This window comes from Theobroma cacao, chromosome 8, assembly GCF_053813885.1.
Source record: "Theobroma cacao isolate CCN51 chromosome 8, ASM5381388v1, whole genome shotgun sequence".
Lineage (NCBI taxonomy): Eukaryota > Viridiplantae > Streptophyta > Magnoliopsida > Malvales > Malvaceae > Theobroma > Theobroma cacao.
The window spans coordinates 3,042,227-3,065,741 of NC_142646.1; the positions used below are offsets into that span (position 1 = coordinate 3,042,227).

The window sequence follows — 23,515 nt, forward strand, 5'->3', positions numbered from 1 at the left end:
ACTATGGGATACACGTGGCAAACCGTTCACTCCTTCCTCGGCCTTCTTCCTCTTAAGCGCGAAAGGAACTGTGAGACGCCAAGCAGATTTTCGTCGTCCATGGCGAGTCGCTCGATTATCCCCCATCTCAAACGCAATGGCGGCGATAAGCTTGCCGGCGCCACGTGGCGGCGGATAATAAATTCAGGTGCTTCCCCAGGTTACGCGGTGGAGAAGCCACGTGTAAAAACTGCTATTGCTAGTAGCAGGGTAAGTCTAAAGAGGAGCATTCTGAGGTTGAAATCACCGACGGAAAGCACAACGACGGTGCTCCAAAATTGGGCGGATTCGGGTCACAAGGTTGAAATTTCGGATCTCCGGTACATTTCCAATATTCTCCTCAAAACTAGTTGCTACAATCAGGCGCTCGAGGTTCCTTTCTTTCTCCGTCCTTGGGATTTTATCAATACTACTATATAGCATAAACAAAAAAAAAAAAGCTTTATTTTTGTATTTAATTAAATACTGGCCCAAAACAATTGCAAAAAATTTGACTGGGCAAAAGTGAAAACTTTCGCCCCATTTATGTAAATTTGTCGATCTTTATAATTCTGTGAACAAACAGATGTGGACATGGATGGAAACTCAGAAAGGTTTACAAATCTCAGCTGCTGATCATGCCAATAAATTGGAATTACTCATCAAGGTCCGGGGTTTAATGGCAGCTGAAGAATACTTCGATCGTCTACCCAACACTGCTTCACAGAAAGCAGCCTGTCTTCCTCTTCTTAATGGTTATGTAAAAGAAAGAAACGTTGGAAAAGCTGAGGCTTTCATGAGTAAGCTGACTGGCTTGGGGCTGACCCTGGGCCCCTATCTATTTATTGAAATGATGAAGCTGTACATGGCAACATGTCAGTATGATAAAGTACCTCTGGTTATTATGCAAATGACACGAAACAAAATACCCAAATATGCACAATCCTACAACCTTTGGATGGATGCTTGTGCCAAAGCATCTGGGGTTGCAGAAGCAGAGGCCGTCTACAGAGAAATGCTGAGTGATGAGAATGCCAAAGTGGGGTGGTCCACGCTATCTACTTTAGCTAATATTTATGTCAAAGCAGGTCTTGTTGAGAAAGCAGTTGCTGCACTCAAAAATGCAGAAGCAAAGCTGTCTACAAATAACCGCTTTGGTTATATCTTCCTTATGACTCAATATACATCTTTGAACAGTAAGGATGACGTTATTCGGCTATGGGAAGCCAGTAAAGCAGTAGGTAAGAGACTGAGTTGTGCCAATTATATGTGCATATTGTCGTGCTTGGTTAAGCTAGGTGATCTAGTACAAGCTGAGAGGGTGTTTATGGAATGGGAGTCCAACCGTCAGAAGTATGATATTAGAGTCTCCAATGTCCTTTTAGGTGCTTACATGCGGAATGGTTGGGTGGAAAAAGCCGAGTCACTGTATATCCGCTCATTGAAGAAAGGTGGGTGTCCCAATTACAAGACATGGGAAATTCTAATGGAGGGGTGGGTGAGAAGCCATAAGATGGTAAAGGCCATCAATGCTATGAAGGAAGGGTTCGCAATGTTAAAAGATTGTCATTGGAGACCATCCCAGAGTATTCTTGTGGCCATTGCTGAGTACTTTGAGAAGCAAGGGAAATTGGCAGATGCGAACAACTTTATTAGAGATATTCAGGATATGGGTCTTGCAAGTTCACCAATATATAAATCATTGCTTAGAATCCACCTTTCTGCCAAGAGACCAGCTAAAGACATCCTTGAAATGATGGATAAGGATAAAATTGAGATGGATGATGAGATTTCTTCCCTTGTTCAAGCAAGTGAAATTGATTCCAGGAATTTCAATTCCTGCTCTGGGTTTTTGGGATGAGAGAGATTCTATTATTGAGGAAAGAAGCTGACTTATGTTCCCCGGTAAAGATTACCGAGGCAAAATGAAATGCTCGGCTTATTCTTTTTATAAATTTGGCAGCATTCTTGTTTAAATTTTGTATTTCCTCTCTCTCTCTCTCTCTCTCAACACACACACACATCAAACACGAGGATAATGCTGGAAAACTTGGAACCATAGGTTGCTTTAGGTGATATGCCCTGTTTGCAGTAAAACTAAGGGAAAAAAAGAAATAAAAAGATTGAAGAAGCCTTATACTTAGGAACGACAAAGCAATCACTTCTTAATAGCAAGCAAAAATTTCTCCACTGAATTTATATGTCACAAAGGCATATGGACTCTTGGGTTAGATTCAAGAGTAAAACCGACATTAGACCTCATGACAAGATAAAATTGATGAAACTTTGGCTGTGAGGCTGTGTTTCATGAGCCATCTGGACTCACCTGCTTAAACTTTGAACTCTAGAGGTCTTATCTTACATAAAAACAGTTTCCAACAACTCTGTTAAAATGAAAATTCCAAGTTCATATTTCCCCAATCTTAACGATTTTCATATTTTTTTCATTTGACACAAATCTTCAAAGTTTCTTTTTTCCCTTAACATCTAGGAGAATCATTCTGTAGTTGTCAGAATGAACTTGTTTTCTGTAGTTAGTCAATTCAAAATAATTAATCATGCCTGCAAATGTGCAGCGAAGACAAATCCAAGTGCCGATGAGAAATTTCAACTAGAGGAAAACTTGATACATTTAACAGATGCAGATAGTATTGAGTTTCTCAGAAAGAATCCTATCCCACAAAAATGTCAAAATTGTAAGTTAATATTCTTTGAATTCATTGAAATTTTTGTCATAACTATAGATTTAAAAGTAAATAAGTGCTCAATGTGTTACACTGGGGCAATCCAGCTTGTTATTCCACCCCAAGTTCATCTACCAAATACCTCTTTTAACCACTGAACGCTCATTATACTTCTCACTATAGTCTCCATCCTAAAAAAACCATGAGCTCTTATACAATCTTCTTGAGTTACTGCAGAGATAACAATGCTGACGAAACATTTTGCGAGATTCGATCATGTATTGGCTCCTGCAAGAAAAAATCAAATTGCCACTTTGCATAATAGCAACCAAAAGGCATCTATAGTGCTAAGTCTTACCTCTGTCAATGGCATCTCAAATCTTGATTTTGTTATTGTTTCGTACAAAAAGATATACCTGGCATAATGGTTAACATCAGTGCAAGCAGACATAGTCGAAAGCACTTCAATCATAAAACAGTGTCAAAAAGTTTCTACATCAAGAAGCAGAACAAGGTATACAAAAATACGTCAGTTAAAACACGGCTTTGGCTCCTCTCTACTATCTTTCAATACAACTATCATCAGAGTTCACATGTCTAGGGTCCACAACTAATGAATGCAGCCCACAAATGTGAACTGTGCTGAATGCATTAAAAATAATGAAAAAAAAAATAATTGAGAGGATCTATATTGAAAACACACACCCAAAACTGTAATAATTGTCTTTCTCTATAGACAATTTACCACTGTTTAATTGTGGGATTACTAATAATTGTTTAACAAATTCCACAAGCTTGTACAAATAGATTCACACAGCCACGTTTTGTAAAGGGCTAAGGGCTACGCTTGAGACATACTACATCTGGGAGCTGCTAAACAAGTGACAGTGTGTTTCAATTGACAGGAGAGAAGAGAAATGAAGAACAGTGTGTGAGATATGAGAAGTAATCTGAACTGAAAAAGATTTTGACTTCATTTTCTCTTTTCTCTTTAAATTCATAATAGCATATACTATGCCTAATTAAAAGGTATAATAACATGGAAAACATACCGCCAAGCAAGCTCACAGACAAGTTCTTCAGGGGCATCAGGAAGGACCTAAGGATTGCATCATCAAAGGAGATTTACAATATTTCCTCATATCAACAGACATCAAAGAGCACAGAATTTAACTTCTTGTTGCAACTTACCTCATCTTCATAGGGATTACAGTTATCTTTAAACCATAACCTCAAGAACTCCTGTAAACTCCATACATAATTACACATTAAAAATCAGAAAATTTCCTCAGCATGAGTAGCGAGGAAGTCAAAGTGACAGTCAACGAACTTCGCATGTGAGTTGGCAAAACACCTTTTTGTCCCTAAACACAACTCAGACATGCATAACTACCATTCACTACCCACCTTGTCAACATTTTCAGGTTCAAGGCCATTCTGAAAGCGCTCTTCATAAGAATTGGCAATCCAATATCTACTTGAGTCAGGTGTATGCACCTAGAATTACAAAACAAGATGCAAAATTCATCCTTGCATGTCAGTTTGAGTGAATTCTCATGCCTGCATATAGAAAGATGTGTACGCGAGAGTGCACATGTTTGCAGGTGTAATGTGTATATGAGAGAGAGAGAGAGAGAGAACAGGGAATCTTTTCATGAAAGTGGCATCTAACCTCATCAATCAATAGAATTGAACCATCACTATCCTTTCCAAATTCATATTTTGTATCTACCAATATCAGGCCATGCTCCAAAGCTACACACTGTATTTTCAACAAAATCATAATGTCAGTTGCATTAAACAATATACTAAAGATCAAGCAACATGTAGTAGAAGTAGAAACATTAAAAGAAACAATCCAGCATATTTTAATGACAGACAGTGAAAGTGTTGGCTGTTAGAAAGTACAAACACCGCACATTCATAAAAACAGACCCAGGATTGCTCTATATAAGCTATGATGCTTGATGTGACAACATTTTGTCTACCAACAGAGCATCACTGACACTGTAAATTAGTTTGTAGTACTAAAATGGTTTTCAACAAAATTAGAGGAGTAAAACAGAATGGAGGGCAACTCTCAAATGCCAAAGGCATCATTTTCATCCCAATCAACTGGCCTTCATAGCACAAGATGCAAATCAATTGATGTTTTGCTTCTTATGCTCTTACGTATATTCAGTATTAACATATTGAATTTGATCTCATCTCAAAAAATTTCAGTGTGTTGATTGATATTATCTTACATGCATCATAAACAATTACATCACGTAAGCACCTGAGCGTATGAACAAAATCTAAATTACCTGTCCGTACTCAAACAAACTTAAAGCTTTTTCTCTTGCTTCGTCAAAGTCAGCTTGAGTCATCAGTCCTCTTCCAATTATCTGCAATCCAGCAGATAAACAGAGACCAATCAACAGTATCCTAAGATTAGCCAACAGGAACCCTTTTTTTCGAGCCTAGTTTGAAGGGGTGGAGGTGGCAGAAGAGGAAGAGGAAGAGGAAGAGGAAAACTTTGAAGCAATATGAAAGATAAAAGAGAATCTTATTATTTTCTTTATACTTTCCCTGTATCTAACAAGTTTAAATTTGGAAAAAGAAAAAAAAGATTAACCTCATCTGGAGTTACAGGAACATCATGATCCTCAGCCTTGGTTGTTGGTGTGAGTATGTTTGCAGTTAACTTTTGATTTTTTACCAACCCTATACAAACATATTAAACAGCCATCACATAGAGCAATTTCCAAATGAAATCAAAAAGTGATTTAAATAAACAAAAACCTCACCATTTGGAAGCACATTGCCACAGTAATTTCGAACCCCATTTTTGTAGACTGTCCACAGTGACGTATCAGTACTTCCTGTCACAAATCCTCTAACTGCATATAGCAACAAAATTCAGATCAGAAGAGGATTTTACACCAGACAACTACAATAACTCTAAACAATGACCTCGGCACACAGAGATGGAAAACTTAAATCACTTTGAACCTGTGGCACTTCAACCTCCCATTGAAAGAAAAAACAATCAACTTACATGGAAGATCAATTTGAAAAAGCAAATTTTTGTAATCAGACCATGTTAAGAATTAAGTTAGCTGTTCTAAACTAAACAAGTCTTTGTCTTCCATACCTTATGAAATTACCCCATCTAAATATAAGAAAACTAAAACTTATGAAACATGTTCACTATCTTACATGCTGTGAATGAACAAAGGAAAAGTCGTCGCTTGCTTTAATTGATAAAATGGAACTTGGTTTATAATCCAAACTCAGGAATAGCCCCTAATCATGAATTGTAACCAAGGAAATTCAGAGTTCAAGTTTGCAACAATGAAAGAATTCAATTCCATGTGGAAAAATGAAGAGTAAAAATCTCGAAGATACTCACCAACAAATTCAACAGGAAAGACAGAACATTTCTTTGCAATTGTAACATTTTTATCTGGTACTGACACAACTGCATTTGGGGTTATGTGTTGTGTCCTATTGAACCACCACAAACTCGTCTCATTAAGAACCTGAAAATTGAAATTCCAACAATGATACTACATCTCATTTACTACTATTAATATTTACCATCAACAAAGTAGTAAAAGGTAGTGCGATCTGAGTATAAAAACCTGGCCCTTGAAGGGAATAGAAGCAAGAATCCTATCAAATGCACTCTGACGATCAGTAGTGACCAAAACAAGATAATCCCCACTATCATAAATATCTCTAACCTGCATAAATCAATCCAACTAAAAACGCATCCCTTGAACACCAACCTTTGTTTGGTTGCCAAGAGAAAGTACAAACTTAAAAAGCTTAACTTAGCCAAATTTTAAAGACAAAAAAAAAAGGGCAATCCTTTTCATTTCTACCTTGCCTCTGGTTTTGGATTCGATACCAGGAACCGTTAAATGAAGATTAGTCTCTGAAAGACAATTGTGAACAGAGCCTTTTATAGTGGCAAAAACTTCTTCTTTGCGACCAGAGTTGAGCAAAGCATCAAGGGATGGATTTAGTTGTTGGCTTTGGTTTTGGCTGGACATAACCGACAGGGAGATTTTGGGGTACTTTATGGATTTGGGTTTCGCTTCTAAGGAAGAGATTGATGGGAATAAGCGATTGGGATTATGGGTTTGGCTGGAGTTGAGTGGGGTTTTGGGAGGGTTTACGGTTGTTCTTATACACTGAGCCATTTTTATCTTTCTTTGGCTTCGGCTTTCTGTCTGATTTATGAGGGTCAGTGAGACAGTGGAATTTTATAATATAATCGAGCGTTTGCAAGGCCGCGTTTGGTTGCGTTAAATGCAGGCTGCTTTTTCATTTTTGGAATATAAAACTTCATTGGATTCCGAAATACAAGAATTTCAAACTTTATAAGATAATTATTAATAATTCAAATTTAATAATTTTATGATACAGTTTGAAGACAATACTATTAATTAGATTACAGTTGTTCTAATTAATTAATTAAATTATAATACACATAATTTCAGAATGCAAGAGATTTTTTCTTCAAAGAAAAATCTACTACTAAAATAATAAAAGAAATTAAAACACATTTTTCAAATATTTATTGTGATAATAATTTCTGAAAATATTAAAGACCGTCCATAATGGGGTATGGACAATCCGTACAAAGACGTATCCAAACAACAGCACGGCTGAAACCAAAAAACCTACGTCCACGTCGCGGACCAGCGCGTGCTTTCAACCAATCACATCAACTTGCTTCAACAAAGAAGAAAAAGCACCAATCCCCTCGGCCACGTAACCAATCAGCACGCTCCAAATATGACGACAGCAGCTTCCTTCATGCGGCTACAAGCAACACGAATAACCCCTCAAGGAAAACCCAGGTACCCGAATGAGGACCCGGATTCGGAAAACGTAGCGTTTAAGAACTGGACACGTCCTCAATTACCTCACTGGTGTAAGCCAGGGAAATAGGTTTTTATTGTTAAACAAAATCACAGCCCCCAAATCTCTCGACCCGGAGATTTCTTCTGATTCAGTCCTCAAATTTCTCTCTCCGGAATTTTTTTCCCAGTTATTTGCTTACCTAATTGCTCTAATTCTTTCTGATTCTTCTTTCGCTAAAAATCTCTTTCATTTTCTTTTTTCCATTTCTCAAGTGGGCTCTCCTTTGGTGGAATCTGAAGCATTTTGGGCTGTGTTTAAAGGTTGGTTCTTTGCGCTGAAATTCTGATTTCTTTTCGGTTAATTTTTATGATTAGATGAAAATTTTGAATAATAATCGAATAAAGTTAGGATTGTGATCTAGGTTCCATCTGGTCCCCAGGAGAATCCTCGAAAAAGCCAAACAGGATCGATTCAGTATCTTGATTTTCTTTTATATATATATATATATATATATATATAAATTTTCCGTTTTAATTGAAGATGCGTTTTTACTTAATTGATGGTTTACATCATTTTGTGGCTTAGTGAATTAAGTTTTTTATTTTATTTACTTTTCTTTTCTTCTATTGTGCCTTTGTTCTATGAACTGGTTTTGATCATCTTTTTTTTTCCTTTTTAGTTTACAGGAAACAAAAGCAGATGAGCTTGCCGCCATAAAATGTGATATTTTTGTTGATTATCTTTAATTTTCTGCAACTTAAATGCATCTAAGGTCTAGTTTTAGATAAGTTTGTTTGAGTTGATACTTGACTTGATGAGAAAGAAGAGGAAAGGAAGTGAAACTGATGTGTCTACTGAGGTAACAAACAATTTTGCTTCGTCTTGTGGTTCCAGATCATCTAATATTAGGTCTCATTTTTCATTAGAAGATTACGCGAGGCTAAAAAAGAGGTGCAAAGAAGATGTTGATGCACCTCCTGTTGGTTCATGTAAAAGTAGACTCGCTGGCATTGCTACTGCCCCACCTTGTGGTGCATCTTCTTTGGTCCCTCCCGGCAGAGGTCTTAAGAGGAAGATAGGGTGCATTGAGGTAATTACACAAATTGGTAGGAAGAAAAAGGTCGAGGATGATTATGTTAAAGGTGCCACAATTGGGCGGGGGAAATTTGGGTCGGTTTGGTTGTGTAGGTCTAGGACTAGTGGGGTTGACTTTGCTTGTAAAACACTATGCAAGGGAGAGGAGACTGTTCACAGAGAGGTAGAGATAATGCAGCACTTATCTGGTCATCCTGGGGTTGTGACTTTGCAGGCAGTGTATGAGGAGCCAGACTGCTTTCATCTCGTAATGGAGTTGTGCTCTGGAGGTCGTTTGATTGACCAAATGGCAGAGGGTCAGTATTCAGAGCAACGTGCTGCTAATATTTTTAAGGATGTTATGTTAGTAATTAAGTACTGTCATGAGATGGGAGTTGTGCATAGAGATATAAAGCCAGAGAATATTCTTCTCACAACTTCAGGAACGATAAAGCTGGCAGATTTTGGTCTTGCCATGAGAATTTCCAAGGGTGAATATCTGCGACCTGCTTTAAAGAATATGAGCTTTACTTTTTATTGATTCTTTTAAATTCTTTCTTTGTTTATTATCTTGCAACTCAATATTCAAACGTTTGGAGACAGAGATAAGTTTGTATGCTCTCAATGTTTATCAAGTATGGTGACATGTTTATTTTGAGATTGGCTGCAAAATGCCTGTCACACATATGCATGAAGGAAGAAGGACAAGGGGGGGAATAAGTTGTTAGCTGAGACAAGAAAACATATCTTCCTGTCTGCTTATTGATTAAGAGCACCTAAGTTATCTGGCCTGGAACATTATATATTTCCCTTTCTGTGGCCATGTCTTGGCTGGTGGCAGGAACAAGAGAATTTGCTGAAGAAAAGGATTAGCAAGATATTATACTCAAAGTGCTAAAACTTACATTAAATAATAAAAATAAAATCGAAGCATTAAAGAAGTCTACAACTATCAGCATTGTGATTAGCTATTGAGGAGTGTTGATATCTGCCTGGGAGCATGTGAGGGACTGTGGCCTGGTTTTAGCCTGTCCAACCACACCACTTGTGAGACTAAATTATATTATAATTGCTAAAATATTTGAAACTAGAAATTTACAGGGGCATGCAAATTCTTTTTATTTAATTTTAATTTTAATGTTCTCATGTTCTAAATTGCTAATTCTAAAGGTTTTTGGCATTTTCTTTTCCTTTGATCATTCTTATGCATGAGTAGATAGGATCATGCTAAAAGATGCTAGCATATTGGCTTAGGAAAGTTATGTTTAGTATTTGAGTGTCTCCTTTTTAAGCTGTGCCTAACGCTTCTGAGTGACACTATTACTATTTACTACAGGTCAGACTTTGTCTGGTTTGGCTGGAAGTCCAGCTTATGTTGCACCTGAGGTTCTGTCAGGAAATTATTCAGAGAAGGTCGATATATGGAGTGCTGGTGTGCTCCTACATGCACTTTTGGTTGGTGTTCTTCCATTTCAAGGAGACTCCTTGAAGGCAGTGTTTGAGGCCATCAAGAATGTAAACCTTGATTTTCACTCAGGGATATGGGAGTCTGTATCTAAACCTGCACGTGATCTGTTGGCAAGAATGTTGACTAGGGATGTTTCATCAAGAATAACTGCTGATGAAGTACTAAGTAAGCCCTAACTATCTCTTACAAAAACAGTACTATAATTAAATAATAGATACATTCACTAGAAGTTTGTGAATTAGCCTTATAATTGTATATATTAAGGTGTTGAGCCATCATAGAGGTGATTCATTAATTTTTTTTCGTCATGATTTTTGCTTTCTTATGATTGTTTTGCCACTCATTATGCTTGTTTCTTTTTCAATTTATGTGGACTTTTTTTTTCCTTTTTTTATTTTTCAAACGATCTGTTATTTGATTAGAAATTTACCTTGGGACTTGCATAGGGCCTAACCACACAATTCTTGTGAAAGCTTAATAATGAGACTACACTTGCTGACATTTGAATTGTTTCATTTCAGGGCATCCATGGATATTATTCTACACTGAGCGCTCTCTAAAGACATTATCCATCAAATCAAAGTCAAAGAATCAAGTAGGACCTTCCATTCAAATTTACAGTTCTCCTGGATCCAAGTTAAGTGTGAGGAGGATAGATGGTGGTTCTCATAGTCGGGTTCCACAGCCAGTCTCAACATCCAGCAGTTCAAGTTGCGGGTCAGAGGAACAAGATGAAAATGGTGTGGTGGATGTGCTCGCTGTGGCAATTTCCCATGTGAGGATTTCTGAACCAAAACGGAGCAGACTTTGTAGTCCCACGGGACCTATAGAGCAGCAGTGTTCATCTAACCTGACGGCTAACAACCTCTGTAGAGCCTTTTGATCCTGCTGACACCACTAACATGATTATCTCCACTGTTTTTTGAGCTGGGGATTTAGAATTAACCTGCCCTGGTTGCAATTTCAGTGGGCAAAATGATGCTTATGGATGATGAACTTAACATTCAATCTGGTGATAATGGTGTCATCTCTAGCAAAGCTTTTGACTTCCAAAGCCATGGTGGTAACTAAATAATTGTTCTCGCCTGGTGAACAGAGAGAATTGAAGTACAGGATTGATGTATATAGATCCTTTCAAATCATTTTCTCCCCGCACTTGTACAGGTGTGTGTTCAGTTATTGAGATTGAAAGTCTGTCATTAGGGACATAGGTAGGTTGCCTTATAAAGATCTGTTTTTACTGAGCTGTGAAAGCAATGTGTTTATGGTGTTGATTCCCATCCTTCGTAACTGTTAACAGATTTTCACCATTTTGGGCCAAAAATTTCCTTTTCCTTCGAGGGGAAGACATGAATTACAAGTCTTCAAAGATGCTTCAGGGATCAGTGGGAGATTGAATTGGGAGAGAATTGATGCTTGGAAAGAGGAATTCCGCATAACAACCGTAAGGTATTGTCAGGATTGATATGCCCCATGCTTGCAATCATGATGGGACCAGGATAAAACTGGCCATAGCTCAATGACCAAGATACTTTACAAAAATGACAAATTGGTAACAATATCTTCCATGCCCAAGTTAGAATCAGCAAGACATTCGACGGTAATTTAAAAGCCTGTTTAACCTAGGCCAAGTCTTGTAAAGCAACTTTGGATGGAGTATGGAAAATATGATAATTAACTAAAACTACGGAATGATAATGCAACAATATCTCCTCTTTTGGAGGATAGAACTAGCCTTCTGACAACAACATAATAAAACCTAGAACCAGTATTTTCCAAGTCAATTACAACCGACAGAAGTCATGAAGAAAGCTTTACACAAACTTCACTGAAAACTGTTAGAAGCATTTAGGCACCATTTTCTTTCAATCGCCAATCAACATGTATTCAGCAGTCCCCCAAAACCTCATCTTCTGGACAATTTGGACCACATGTAGACAACAAAGAAGCAAAATAGCGCAAAAAGAACCACATGGACTATATGGTTTGAACCATGTTTGATTATGCTCTTGTTCAATTTCCTAATGTTGTTCTTCACCCCTGCTTGAGCTTTAATCACGGTCATTTGCTGTCATAAAATGAGAATGCACATTCAGAAACCAGGAAAAGCATCTCTCCAAACGTAAATAGCAAAGCACTACCACCTAGACCTAAGTAATACCATGCCAAAATCACCATGAAAACGATAAACCAATACTATTCATTTTGCATGCATGTGTGGACATGTGCTTAATAAAAGTAGGCATCAGAGAAATGGGAGAATTGCTGTAGATAACAGATGAAATCATCAAAGAAACAGCTTCCTCTTTTGTTTTGCATCTAGCCACCACCAGTTGGTTGCTAATAGAACTTTGCCTCCTTTACCATAAAATAGAAAGAGGTGGAGGAAAATAATGGTTTGATGCATTATTGTCTTACACAACAATAGGGTATATCAAATTTAACCATTATACAAATGAGCTTGCATCATACAACACCTGAAATGAAGAGACACAAGGGGATGTTTCCAACCCATACAAAGTCTGAGTGGGAAAAATTAGTTCTAGTAACTTTATGTGACTGAGGAAGATCTCATCATTATCTTTTACATAACAGAGAAATAACATGATAAATACGTTTTCAGGCACAGATAAGCAGGAACTAACATTTCCCATCTTTTTCAGGTTATTTTCCAACACTTTTCTAGTTCAAAATTCTATTCCCCCCTGCCCTCCCTCCTTCATTTCACTTCACTATACAAAACTGCATTGCAATTTTATAGTAAAACCTCAAAATGTGTACAATAGACTATGGAGGTTATTCCTTGTATGGAAGCAAAAAAAAATGTCATAGCAAGGATTGATAGCATGCAAGAAACCATAAAGAGAACAAATGTTAAGCAAGGGTGCATTTAGCAGTAACAAATACCAGCTGGTCTAAAAAGTCCTTCTGAAATTTTGCTTCTGATCCTATCTCTTGAGCAACCTGCACCAACATTTTTCAATAAGAACCAAGTTAACAGAAAAATCAAATAATTTATCTAGAAAGCAAGGAACCAATCTCATAAATTATACAATTTGTGCAAAGTCATAACCAAGCAAAGAGTATATTATATAAAGTCAAGTAGAAAACCTCCACATAAAAATTTTAAAATTCTACATCATACTTTACCAACTTACCAAACCACTGCAATCAAGCACATTTGACAGACCCCAACAATCTCTTACAAACTCCCACTTAAAATACAATGAGAACCTTTTGAAGTCCCAATTGTGATATTCCTCTAAATTTGCACACTTCAAGATTTACTTAGAACATTCTTTTTCAAAATTTAAGTTAACTGCAGCGCTTCAGTTAAGACAACCTTCAAGATTCACACAATTCAACCAGTTAAGCTACAGACATGAATAAAAAAGAGAAATGTATCCCCCACCCCCCAAACATCAAAAACCTAAAACCTCAAAAGCAACTGACAAGCTAAACTTAGGTAAATGTATACTCATTGCATTAAGGGTCAGGACATTCGTCCGCACAAAAAAATATAAACCAACACAATTCCAATGAAAAAAGCAAAAATATATTAAATATCATTACAAGATAAATACTTATAAGCCTGATTTATCTAAATTCAGAATGACCTTCGATATTTATCTACATTGGTCTAATTTCCGGTATCTCCCCAAATATGAAGATATAATCAATATTCTGAACTTCTGTTACCAGTATTTTATTTGATGAGGCCAGTGTTTGGCATTGACTGAAGCGATAATGATGAATTATCATGACATATATTAAAACCAGAAGATGTGCATGACAGGATTCCATCTAAACACGATCAGCAAGATCTTGTTGAATTTTAGGAGCTGAAGATCATTCATGCAATTCATCCAACAGAAAAAAGAAAGCAAGATAAAAGGTACGATCATAAAATATCAAATTAGAAAATAAAATCAATAAATAAATAATCTTACGTTTCTCAATTGTTTAACTTGGCTACGGAGACCGGTGATCTCATCGTCCAAATCAGCATGCATCGGATCAATCCGCAATTGTATTTCATCAGAGCTAGCCACCGGTCTCGTGCTTAAACCCTCCCTATTTCAAAAATAATCATAATCAAAATCAGCTCTAAACAAACAACTTATTTCAAAAAAAAAAAAAAGAAAGCTAAGAAATTCTAAACCGTCCGATTCTCTGATTATATATTAACTAAATTGAAAGAAATTAAAGAAAATAAAAGAGAATAAAAAATAGACCTTGATCGGTAAGGTGCTCCACCGCCGTAGAAAGAACCGCCACCGGCTCGGTTCGAAGTAGATGCCATCTAAACGAAAGAGAGAAGAAATAAGCGAAAACGCCTTGGAACGACAACGGAATTTTGAGCCAAATTGTATTGGAAAAAAAAATTGACCCGATAGCTCCCTGGATTTTTGAAATTTCGAGAGAGTTGGCAATGACGGAGCCGTATTCTAGTTTTATTTTTCCGAATTACTCTTTAAATAATAATAAAAAAAAAGGTTGATGACGCTGTTGAGAGATAGATCTACCGTTAGTTTATAATCCTACGGTGCTGGAAACTTCTCTTTTCCTGTTGCACCGTTTTCTTTTCTTTTTGTTTTTCCTAAGGTCCAATCTGTCTTGTACAGGTTTATTTACGCGTGAATGCGGCTTTTAAGATTTAAGGCCTCGGGTCGACATGCTGGCTTTGAAGGCTCGTCGTCCGCCATTAAACATTTAAGTAATTCAGATAAGAGTATTGCCAAATGAGTCTAAGCTGAGCAAATTCAACTGAAATTTTGAACCAACACTTTTTCATCCCTCCTTCACACTTTTTTTTTTCTTTTAATCTTTTGAATAGCAAAAAGGAAAAGCACATTAAACCTTTAAATCCCAAATTTGAATTCCTTTTATATTTAATTTTAATCTAATTTTATGTTAATTTATTTATTTATTATAAGTCTTTTGATTGATATGATTAAGGGTATTTTGAAATTTTACTTGAGTCTAATTCTTTTTTGATTGATTTTAGATACGTATTCCTTGTATTAACCGAATTTTACTCTTGAAGTATTTTTCCACAAAAATTAAATCCAGATTGACAAAAAAAAAGAATTTTCTTTTTATCAATTTATAGAAAAAAATTATTATCCAATCATAAGATGGGACATATCCAAAATTAATATATTGAATAAACATTTCAAAGATGAATCACGATGTGGGCATTTAATAAATAAACTTTATGTTTGTCTTCAAATTTTTAATTTAAGTTTTGATGTAAAATTTGTGTGTATACAATCGTTTGAGTGTTGGTTTGATATACGTTATATAATAAGCATGTGATAAAATTTGAAAATAATTTCATTGTTATTGTAATTTATTTATACTTAAACATATATTTTCATAAAAAAAATAATTAGCTAAAACATGTGAAGTTGTTGACCTTCATTAGAGCGGAATTCAGAAATTAATTAGTTAGTACTTTTGCACTAATAACTTGAAAGAATTTTAATAAAAAATATTAAGGATCCGAGGGACGAGAGTGGCAGCGTCAGTTGTTCCTTTGCATGTTTGTTTTTTTTTATTATTATTGCGTGTTTAACTTGGAGAGATCACGAAATGAACTATGAATATTTTTGTTACTTATATAGTGTCTATATATTATAATAAGTGCATGTATAGGTTATTTAAAAAAATGAAATTCTTTTAAAAGTCAAAATAAATAAATACTAGTACATGTTTTAATGTAGACATTGAACTTTGCAGTACACGAAATGGCACCAGCACTAGATTTGACAATTCATGTTTTCGTATCTTAAACGTGTTAGATATTATTAAACATAAAACACGTTAAGATTAAATACGAACACGACACGAATACTATTCGTGTTTTAAATATGAAACACGTATACATATATATTTAATAACTGTGTAACATGGCATGACTGTTTATACAAGTTTGTTAAACGTATCAATCTATGATATGACACGATTAATAATACGATTAATATTATTAAATAAAAATATTTACAATTAAATATAATTTTATTATTTAAATTTAAAATCAATAATTATGAAAACAATTATAACAAAACAAAATAACAAGAACATCAAATATAACAAAACAAAATTTAAAATTAGGATTTGGGTATGACACAATTACATTATTATCTTTATAAAATTTAAATATCTTATTAAATTAATTGTTTAAAATTATTTAAGTAAGGCTAAAACAACATTTGATTGTTAATTTTTAACAAGTTAATAAGCGTATCATGTATACACATTTAAACACGATAACACGATTAAACATATTTATACGTTTAAACACAATAACACGATTAATATGATTAATTAAATGTGTTTAAACGTGTTACTAGTGTCTGACACTTAAAACACGAAATTTTTCATGTCTTAATCATGTCAAACATAATTAAACACGAAACACGTTAAGGCTAAATCAAAATATGTTTAATACTATATCTTTTCGTGTCATGTTAACGTGTTGTGTCTAAAATTACCGAATCTAACAAGCACCACATGTTCTTAATAGGGTGGGTGAGCCTAACTTTAATTAGCTATTATTATTACTAAGATATAGTCGTGGCATTTGGGTGCACTGTTTTTATCTTGAACGTTTTATATACACAATTAACAATTATTGAAATAAATTTAGAAAATTAATCAAATTAATTTTTTTATTATATTTAATTAAATATTATAATAAGTGCATGTATAGGTTATTTAAAAAAATGAAATTTTTTTAAAAATCGAAATAAATAAATACTAGTACATGTTTTAATGTGGACATTGAACTTTGTGGTCCACAAAATGGCACCAGCACTACATGTTCTTAATAGGGTCTGCATGCCTCACTTTAATTAGCTATAATTATTATTACTAAGGTACAATCGTGGCATTTTGGTGCATTGTTTTTATCTTGAAATGTTTTATATACACAATTAACAATTATCGAAAAAAATTTAGAAAATTAAATAAAGTAAAAAAATTTATTATATTTAATTAAATTTTTATATATATTTTGGATGTGCACTTTTTTGTGTCACTCACAAAAATAAAAAATTTTATAATTAATAATTGATTAATTATTTTTTATTAATAGATAATTTATCATTTTATAACACGAGGTACTGTGTCACAAGCCAAAAGTTAAACTTTATCTCGTGGGTAAAGAGCGCATTATATAATTAAGTGAGGTAGAATCCAGTAAAGAGTCAGGGCAATGAGAGTATTGCATAATTGAGTGAAATAGAATGTCATGGATCCCACATCAGTAAGAGATGAGTGGATCTTAGGTATATAAACATAGGTCTTCTACCACCTATCAAATATGTTTTTTGGATTGAAACGTGGACATGTGATTAAGCTTACTCTAATACCTTATTACATGTAAGAACTTAAACCCAACTTCGTGTGATTTTAAATTTTAAAAATAAAGTTTAAATAAACTTATAAATTACAAGTCCACATTTTTAACCAAAAAACCATTCAAAGTTCAAGTAAACCTATAAATCACAAATTCATATTGCCAATTCAAAAAATATGTCTAATAAGTGGTGGAAGATTCATATTTATATACTTAATACCCACTCAATTTCTTACTAATGTAAGATCCGTGACTCATAAACTTAACATATGGATATATTGTGATAATAAAATGACATACTGATATGACTATGTAACATTTTTTACTTTTCAAATTATGTTAAGCGAATACAAAATGATAATTGATATTTTAATTAATGATAATTAATTAATTTTTAATTATAATATTTATTTGATTTAAAATGAAAGTATATAAACTTCATTGAAATAGTAATAAAAGATAAAATTTTATTTAAATTTTTTTAATATTTAAAAACTCTTTCAAGCATTATAAAAAAAATAATATCAGGGAATATGTTATCCGCGGGAGTTCAAACACACGCGACTTTCTCGTGGAAACAGAGAAAACGCGAGGAAGGTAACGGGCTACCAGCTCACAATCAGAAACATCCGACAGATCACAGCCGTCCAAAAGAATCCAACTAACTTTGTTAACGTCATTACGTTTGACTTGACTTTCCCCAACCTCTCTTTCCCAATTCGAGTGGGACGGGGCTGGGACTAGTCTAATTAGAACTGGCAGCCTTTCGCTCGCACGTGTTTAGCGAGATTCTTATACGGTAACCTCCTCGTCCTAGCCCTATAAATTGCAGTAACCCATGTAAAAAAATTCAAAAGAAGGCCTCAGAAAACCAACAGAAACCAATAAAAAAACAGAGCAGAAACATTAGAATATTGTTAAAGGAGATGGGAAGTGAAGCTGAGATTGCCAGGAAGCCAAGATTTCTTTGCCTCCATGGATTCAGAACAAGCGGAGCGATTCTCAAGAAACAGATAGAGACAAAGTGGCCTCAATCAGTGTTGGAAAAAATTGATCTAGTTTACCCTGATGCTCCTTTTCCGGCACAGGGGAAATCCGACGTTGAAGGGATCTTTGATCCTCCTTATTACGAGTGGTTTCAGTTCAATAAGGTAAACAAACACTATTTCACGTTTTATTCTTAGATATTTCTGTTATTTTCCTTGTGTTTTTTTTTTCCCCCGGATGAAAAAGAAACGCGGTTTCATATATATTGCAGGAATTTACGAGTTACACAAACTTTGAAGAGTGCCTTGCTTATATCGAAGATATTATGATCAGGCAAGGACCATTCGACGGTCTCCTTGGTTTCTCACAGGTGTGTTTTCTTGGGCTTAACGTCTGGGTTTCTGTTTGCTTGCCGAGAAACTGAAGGAATCTTCAAGTTCCCTTTCTTGTCTCTTTTTTTTTTATGCATCCCAATTGAAAAAACAAAAAGGTACTATTACCAAGTAACAACAAATGACATGTGCATTTTACAACTTTATAATTCCAGGGAGCTATCTTGTCATGTGGGTTGCCTGGACTGCAGGCGAAGGTGCGTTGATACTGCTCTTCCCATTTTGATATTATTATTATTATTATTTTTCCGTTAAACCTTTGTTAGGGGCCATAAGAGTTAAGGATTCGTGCAACATGATTGGGTGTGGTTGCAGGGTGTGGCTCTCACAAAAGTTCCCAAAATAAAGTATTTGATAATAATTGGAGGGGCTAAGTTCAAGTCCGAATCAGTGGCAGAGAAAGCGTATTCTTCCCCCATTCAGTGCTCATCCCTCCACTTCCTAGGTGCGCACATTTCATTTTTCTTCTACCTTTTTCAGTTGTTTATTTTTCCAAAATTTTGGAAGTTTTAGTTTTGCTTGCTGAAATCTAAAAAGCTTATGAATTCTGTTGACTTATTTTGAATGCTAAAAAAATTATGTTCATAATTAAATTACTTTCAATATATATTAAATATTACTTCTACAGATGAAATTAGAGTATAATTACCATGAGTGTTGGAAAAAAATCCTTATTTATAATTTATAATTCATTGTTTTGTTGATAAGAATTTTAATTGTCTTGAAATACTTTCATTAAAAATATTTTTCATAATTCTAATAGTAGTAAATAATTTATAGATTAATATTATAAAATTTAAATTTTTTACACTTCAAATTTTATATTTTAAAATATTTATATTTATATACAATTGATATATATAAAAGTGCAAAGGTTGAGAAACTTTTTACTTATAAAAGATAATATTTCTACTCATTATATTTCTAAATTATTATTTTTCATTTTAAATAATTTCAATTGTTACATCTCATACTATTACATACAATACTAAATATTATAAATTGTCATTTTAAATATTAATAAGATTTTTTTGGTTTTGTAAGTAAAAGTTGTAATTGCATTGAATAGCATTCTTTAAAAATATTTTTGTTATAAATATTAATCAAATTTATCCAATTTATAAATATAATTTTAATTGCATTGAATACTTTTTATTAAAAAAATATTTCTTAATTTTAAAGTATTGAATAATTTATAGATCATAATTACAAAAATTTAATGATTTATATTACAAACCTTAACATTAAAGAATATTTGCATTTATATATAATTATTAATTTAAAAATAAATAAAATTTTTTCTGTAATCTAATATTAGTCTTTTTTAATAATTGAGAGAGGAAGGATTGAACTTTACTTTTTAGGCAGGGAATCATGTACCAAGTCAAATGTTCGGGTGAAACCTAATATTAGTTAATTCTTAAATAATTAGTTACAATATATGGAATTGTCTTCCTTTTTTGGGAAGGACAATAATTAATTTCCAGCCATCCTTTCTTTTGATTTATTTTTTCAGGAGAGACAGATTTCTTAAAACCATATGGATTGGAGCTGTTGGAATCCTGTGTAGACCCCGTGGTCATTCATCATCCAAAGGGCCACACTATTCCCAGATTTGGTAGGTTTCTATATGCAAATGGTTCCTTTTGGGTAACACTTGCATGGATTTTTGCTTGTTCATCTGATTCATAGAATCTCTTTTCCTTTTGTTGTTGTTGTTGTTGTTAATTCAGATGAAAAAGGATTGGAGAGTGTGATGAGCTTCCTGGAGAGGATTCAAAGGATGTTGCCTGAGAAACAAGAAAAGGAAATATACTCCACAGCCACAGAAGATGCTTTGGAAGCATAAAACAAGAATCGTTTAATTATTAGCTACTTAGCTTGTAATGGCATTGATTATAAGCCAATAGGCTCGTATTGGTTATTTTCTAAAAAAGAAGAAGAAATATTCAAAATTGAAAATCAATCATGAAAATAAAAAAAAAATCAAAATATTTTTTAAAAAATTTAAATAAAATTTTATTCTTTTATTGTTGCGTTCAATTAAATTTTTTTATTTTTATTTTGAATCAAATAAATTTTTATAACTGATAGTTGATTAACTGTGTTAATCATAACATCATTTGTCATTTTATGTTACGTAGTATTGATATGGTATGATAATATGATATTTTTCACTCATCACATCAATACCACATGAATATAAAAATAATAAGAGGTGTTTTAGTTATTATCATTTAGTCATCAATAATTCAAAAAATATATATAAAAATTTAATTAAATAATAAAAAATTATTTAAATAATTCAATGACTTTTTAAAATATTATACCAAAAAAAATTTAGCAATCCACCCAAGTTATGCAATGGAGTTCTATTTCTCCATACAATAAAAAATAATAAAATAATGTTTATAAATTTATTAAAAAAAGAGATAACTTATTGCAAAAAAAATAATATCCAAAGATTAGAAGACCGAATCATAAATTTATGATGCCAGCAATTTCATTTTTGACAAATATTGAATTTTAGATTGATTAAAATTCTAAATATTGTTTTTGAATAACATTCGAATAGTTGTATAATTTTAAATTTCTTATTTTAGGTGGAGTCATTTCTACTTTCAAGTGTTATCAAAGATAATATTTATAAATTTATTAAAAAAAGAAATAACTTATTGCAAAAAAAATATAATATCCCAAAAATTAAAAGACCAAATCATAAACTTATTATGCCAGTATTTTCATTTTTGACAAATATTGAATTTTAAATTGATTAAAATTCTAAATCGTGTTTTTTTTATCAACATTCAATTGTAAAATTTTAAAGTTCTTGCCACACATTGAGTCTTGTTTAATTCTTATGTTTTTCTATTTACTTAAATTTTTTGAATTATTTTATCTTTATTTTTTTTTGGATGTTTTTCATAACAACAAATATATGTAGTACTATAATTTTATGGTATTGTTTTTATTATTCTTACTTTTATGTATCTAACCGGTAAAAAAAAAAATTCAGATAATCTAAAACAAAGGAAAACAATGTTGGGAGTGTTACGCAAAGGCGGAAGAATGATATGCTCGCTTCTCACCCAAGCACCATTCCCTCTCGCTTATTGTAGCTCTCCTTCTTCAATTTACGAAGCCAAACCTTCTGGTTATCTCCCTCGCTTCTCCTCGGTAAAAAGCTTCTCATTCTCGCTCTCCTCAAATCCATCTATCCAACCCTTTAACAAGTAAGATAATGTTGTTTTGATTAACAGGGTTTTCTGTGTCCAATTTCCTGCTCTGCAATCCGAGCGTTGTGTTCGAAATCCGGTAAAGTGGGAGGAATGGCGTCGTCGCTGCAAAATCAGGGTTCTATTACGTACCTAACTCAGCGAGAAGCTGCCGAGATTGATGAGATTCTCATGGGTCCTCTTGGCTTTAGCGTTGATCAGTTAATGGTTAGTTACTCGCTTTTTTAAACTCATTAATTACTTATATATACATTTGTTGAACGGTTTTAGTTGATGTCAATTGTCAGGAATTAGCTGGTTTAAGCGTCGCCACATCGATGGCTGAGGTAATGGCTAATACCTCTTTCTATTTTGTTTATCGAATTTCTCTGGTTGCCAACTTGCCATATGCTAATTCAAACATACAAAATATCCTTGTTTTTAAGTTGACCTAAGCATGCATAAGGAGTTTCCGATTAAAGGGTTCTGCTCCTTTTTTATCGATGTTGAGCTGATTTCTTTACTTATCTTGCTACATTACTACTAGAATGTCAAATATATATATTGTTTAATCAGCAATTGTGCTTCATCTTATATGTTTTTTTCAGCCTTCAAAAGGAGCTTTTCTTGTTGCAGGTTTATAAACCAAGCGAGTATAATACGAGAATGTCAAATATATATATTATGCATGTTGCCACGTGTAGACGCTCGGGTAGCTAAGAAATAAAGACGCCCAATGAAACGCTCGGCTAACTCACTAACACGTACTCAATTAATCACAAATCCAGCCAAAGTTGCCAAATAATTTCACGCTGTGCGTTGCATGCTTTACAACGGTAACTTCGTCCTTGATTCCCCCTATATATCCAAATCGTATTGGAAAAAAAAATTGACCCGATAGCTCGCTGGATTTTTGAAATTTCGAGAGAGTTGGCAATGACGGAGCCGTATTCTAGTTTTATTTTTCCGAATTACTCTTTAAACAATAATAATAAAACAAAAGGTTGATGACGCTGTTGGGAGATAGATCTACCCTTAGTTTATAATCCTACGGTGCTGGAAACTTCTCTTTTTCTGTTGCACCGTTTTCTTCCTTTTTTTTTTCCTTAGGTCCAACCTGTCTTCTACAGTTTTATTTACGCGCGAATGCGGCTTTTAAGATTTAAGGCCTCGGGTCGACATGCTGGCTTTGAAGGCTTGTCGTCCACCATTAAACATTTAGTAATTCAGATAAGAGTATTGCCAAATGGAGTCTAAGCTAAGCAAATTCAACTGAAATTTTGAAACCAACACTTTTTCATCCCTCCTTCACACTTTTTTTTTTCCTTTTAATCTTTTGAATAGCAAAAAGGAAAAGCACATTAAACCTTTAAATCCCAAATTTGAATTCCTTTTATATTTAATTTTAATCTAATTTTGTGTTTATTTATTTATTAAACGTCTTTTGATTGATATGA

At 33.8% G+C, this 23,515-nt stretch overlaps 6 protein-coding genes across 8 annotated transcripts; 4 read left to right on the plus strand and 2 right to left on the minus strand.

Annotated features, from left to right (window-relative positions):
• Positions 1 to 3: 3 nt before the first annotated feature.
• On the plus strand, positions 4 to 1,995 carry LOC18591760 (Tetratricopeptide repeat (TPR)-like superfamily protein). Its single transcript, XM_007018075.3, has 2 exons — positions 4 to 411; positions 605 to 1,995. Exons 1-2 carry the CDS (start codon positions 4 to 6, stop codon positions 1,877 to 1,879), a joined length of 1,683 nt encoding a protein of 560 aa, XP_007018137.3. The 3' UTR covers positions 1,880 to 1,995.
• A 717-nt stretch (positions 1,996 to 2,712) lies between these two features.
• Positions 2,713 to 6,918, minus strand: PUR7 (purin 7). Of its 2 annotated transcripts, XM_007018076.3 has the most exons (12): positions 6,572 to 6,918; positions 6,329 to 6,430; positions 6,097 to 6,226; positions 5,492 to 5,584; positions 5,320 to 5,408; positions 5,009 to 5,089; positions 4,375 to 4,464; positions 4,110 to 4,199; positions 3,894 to 3,944; positions 3,755 to 3,801; positions 3,061 to 3,118; positions 2,713 to 2,990 (listed from the first exon to the last, which is right to left on the minus strand). In XM_007018076.3, exons 1-12 carry the CDS (start codon positions 6,890 to 6,892, stop codon positions 2,931 to 2,933), a joined length of 1,212 nt encoding a protein of 403 aa, XP_007018138.1. In that variant the 5' UTR covers positions 6,893 to 6,918; the 3' UTR covers positions 2,713 to 2,930. The 2 variants fall into 2 exon arrangements, with proteins under 2 accessions (XP_007018138.1, XP_007018140.1); XM_007018078.3 differs by lacking the exon at positions 6,329 to 6,430 and having other exon boundaries at positions 6,572 to 6,915.
• An 818-nt stretch (positions 6,919 to 7,736) lies between these two features.
• Positions 7,737 to 11,381, plus strand: PEPKR2 (phosphoenolpyruvate carboxylase-related kinase 2). The gene is made up of 4 exons (XM_007018082.3): positions 7,737 to 7,879; positions 8,239 to 9,124; positions 9,970 to 10,266; positions 10,623 to 11,381. The coding sequence occupies exons 2-4, from the start codon at positions 8,374 to 8,376 to the stop codon at positions 10,982 to 10,984; spliced, it is 1,410 nt and encodes a 469-aa protein (XP_007018144.3). The 5' UTR covers positions 7,737 to 7,879; positions 8,239 to 8,373; the 3' UTR covers positions 10,985 to 11,381.
• Positions 11,382 to 11,648: 267 nt separating this feature from the next.
• LOC18591763 (bet1-like protein At4g14600) lies at positions 11,649 to 14,646 on the minus strand. Of its 2 annotated transcripts, none has more exons than XM_018125975.2 (5): positions 14,628 to 14,646; positions 14,337 to 14,404; positions 14,052 to 14,175; positions 13,009 to 13,065; positions 11,649 to 12,169 (listed from the first exon to the last, which is right to left on the minus strand). In XM_018125975.2, exons 2-5 carry the CDS (start codon positions 14,402 to 14,404, stop codon positions 12,008 to 12,010), a joined length of 411 nt encoding a protein of 136 aa, XP_017981464.2. In that variant the 5' UTR covers positions 14,628 to 14,646; the 3' UTR covers positions 11,649 to 12,007. The 2 variants fall into 2 exon arrangements, with proteins under 2 accessions (XP_017981464.2, XP_007018146.3); XM_007018084.3 differs by lacking the exon at positions 14,628 to 14,646 and adding an exon at positions 14,492 to 14,576.
• A 3,659-nt stretch (positions 14,647 to 18,305) lies between these two features.
• On the plus strand, positions 18,306 to 20,873 carry LOC18591767 (uncharacterized). Its single transcript, XM_018126171.2, has 6 exons — positions 18,306 to 18,615; positions 18,723 to 18,821; positions 18,999 to 19,040; positions 19,159 to 19,288; positions 20,360 to 20,461; positions 20,577 to 20,873. Exons 1-6 carry the CDS (start codon positions 18,391 to 18,393, stop codon positions 20,690 to 20,692), a joined length of 714 nt encoding a protein of 237 aa, XP_017981660.2. The 5' UTR covers positions 18,306 to 18,390; the 3' UTR covers positions 20,693 to 20,873.
• A 979-nt stretch (positions 20,874 to 21,852) lies between these two features.
• LOC108663127 (pyridoxine/pyridoxamine 5'-phosphate oxidase 1, chloroplastic-like) lies at positions 21,853 to 22,793 on the plus strand. Its single transcript, XM_018126173.2, has 4 exons — positions 21,853 to 22,020; positions 22,104 to 22,286; positions 22,367 to 22,405; positions 22,695 to 22,793. Exons 1-4 carry the CDS (start codon positions 21,883 to 21,885, stop codon positions 22,776 to 22,778), a joined length of 444 nt encoding a protein of 147 aa, XP_017981662.2. The 5' UTR covers positions 21,853 to 21,882; the 3' UTR covers positions 22,779 to 22,793.
• The last annotated feature ends 722 nt before the right edge of the window (positions 22,794 to 23,515 follow it).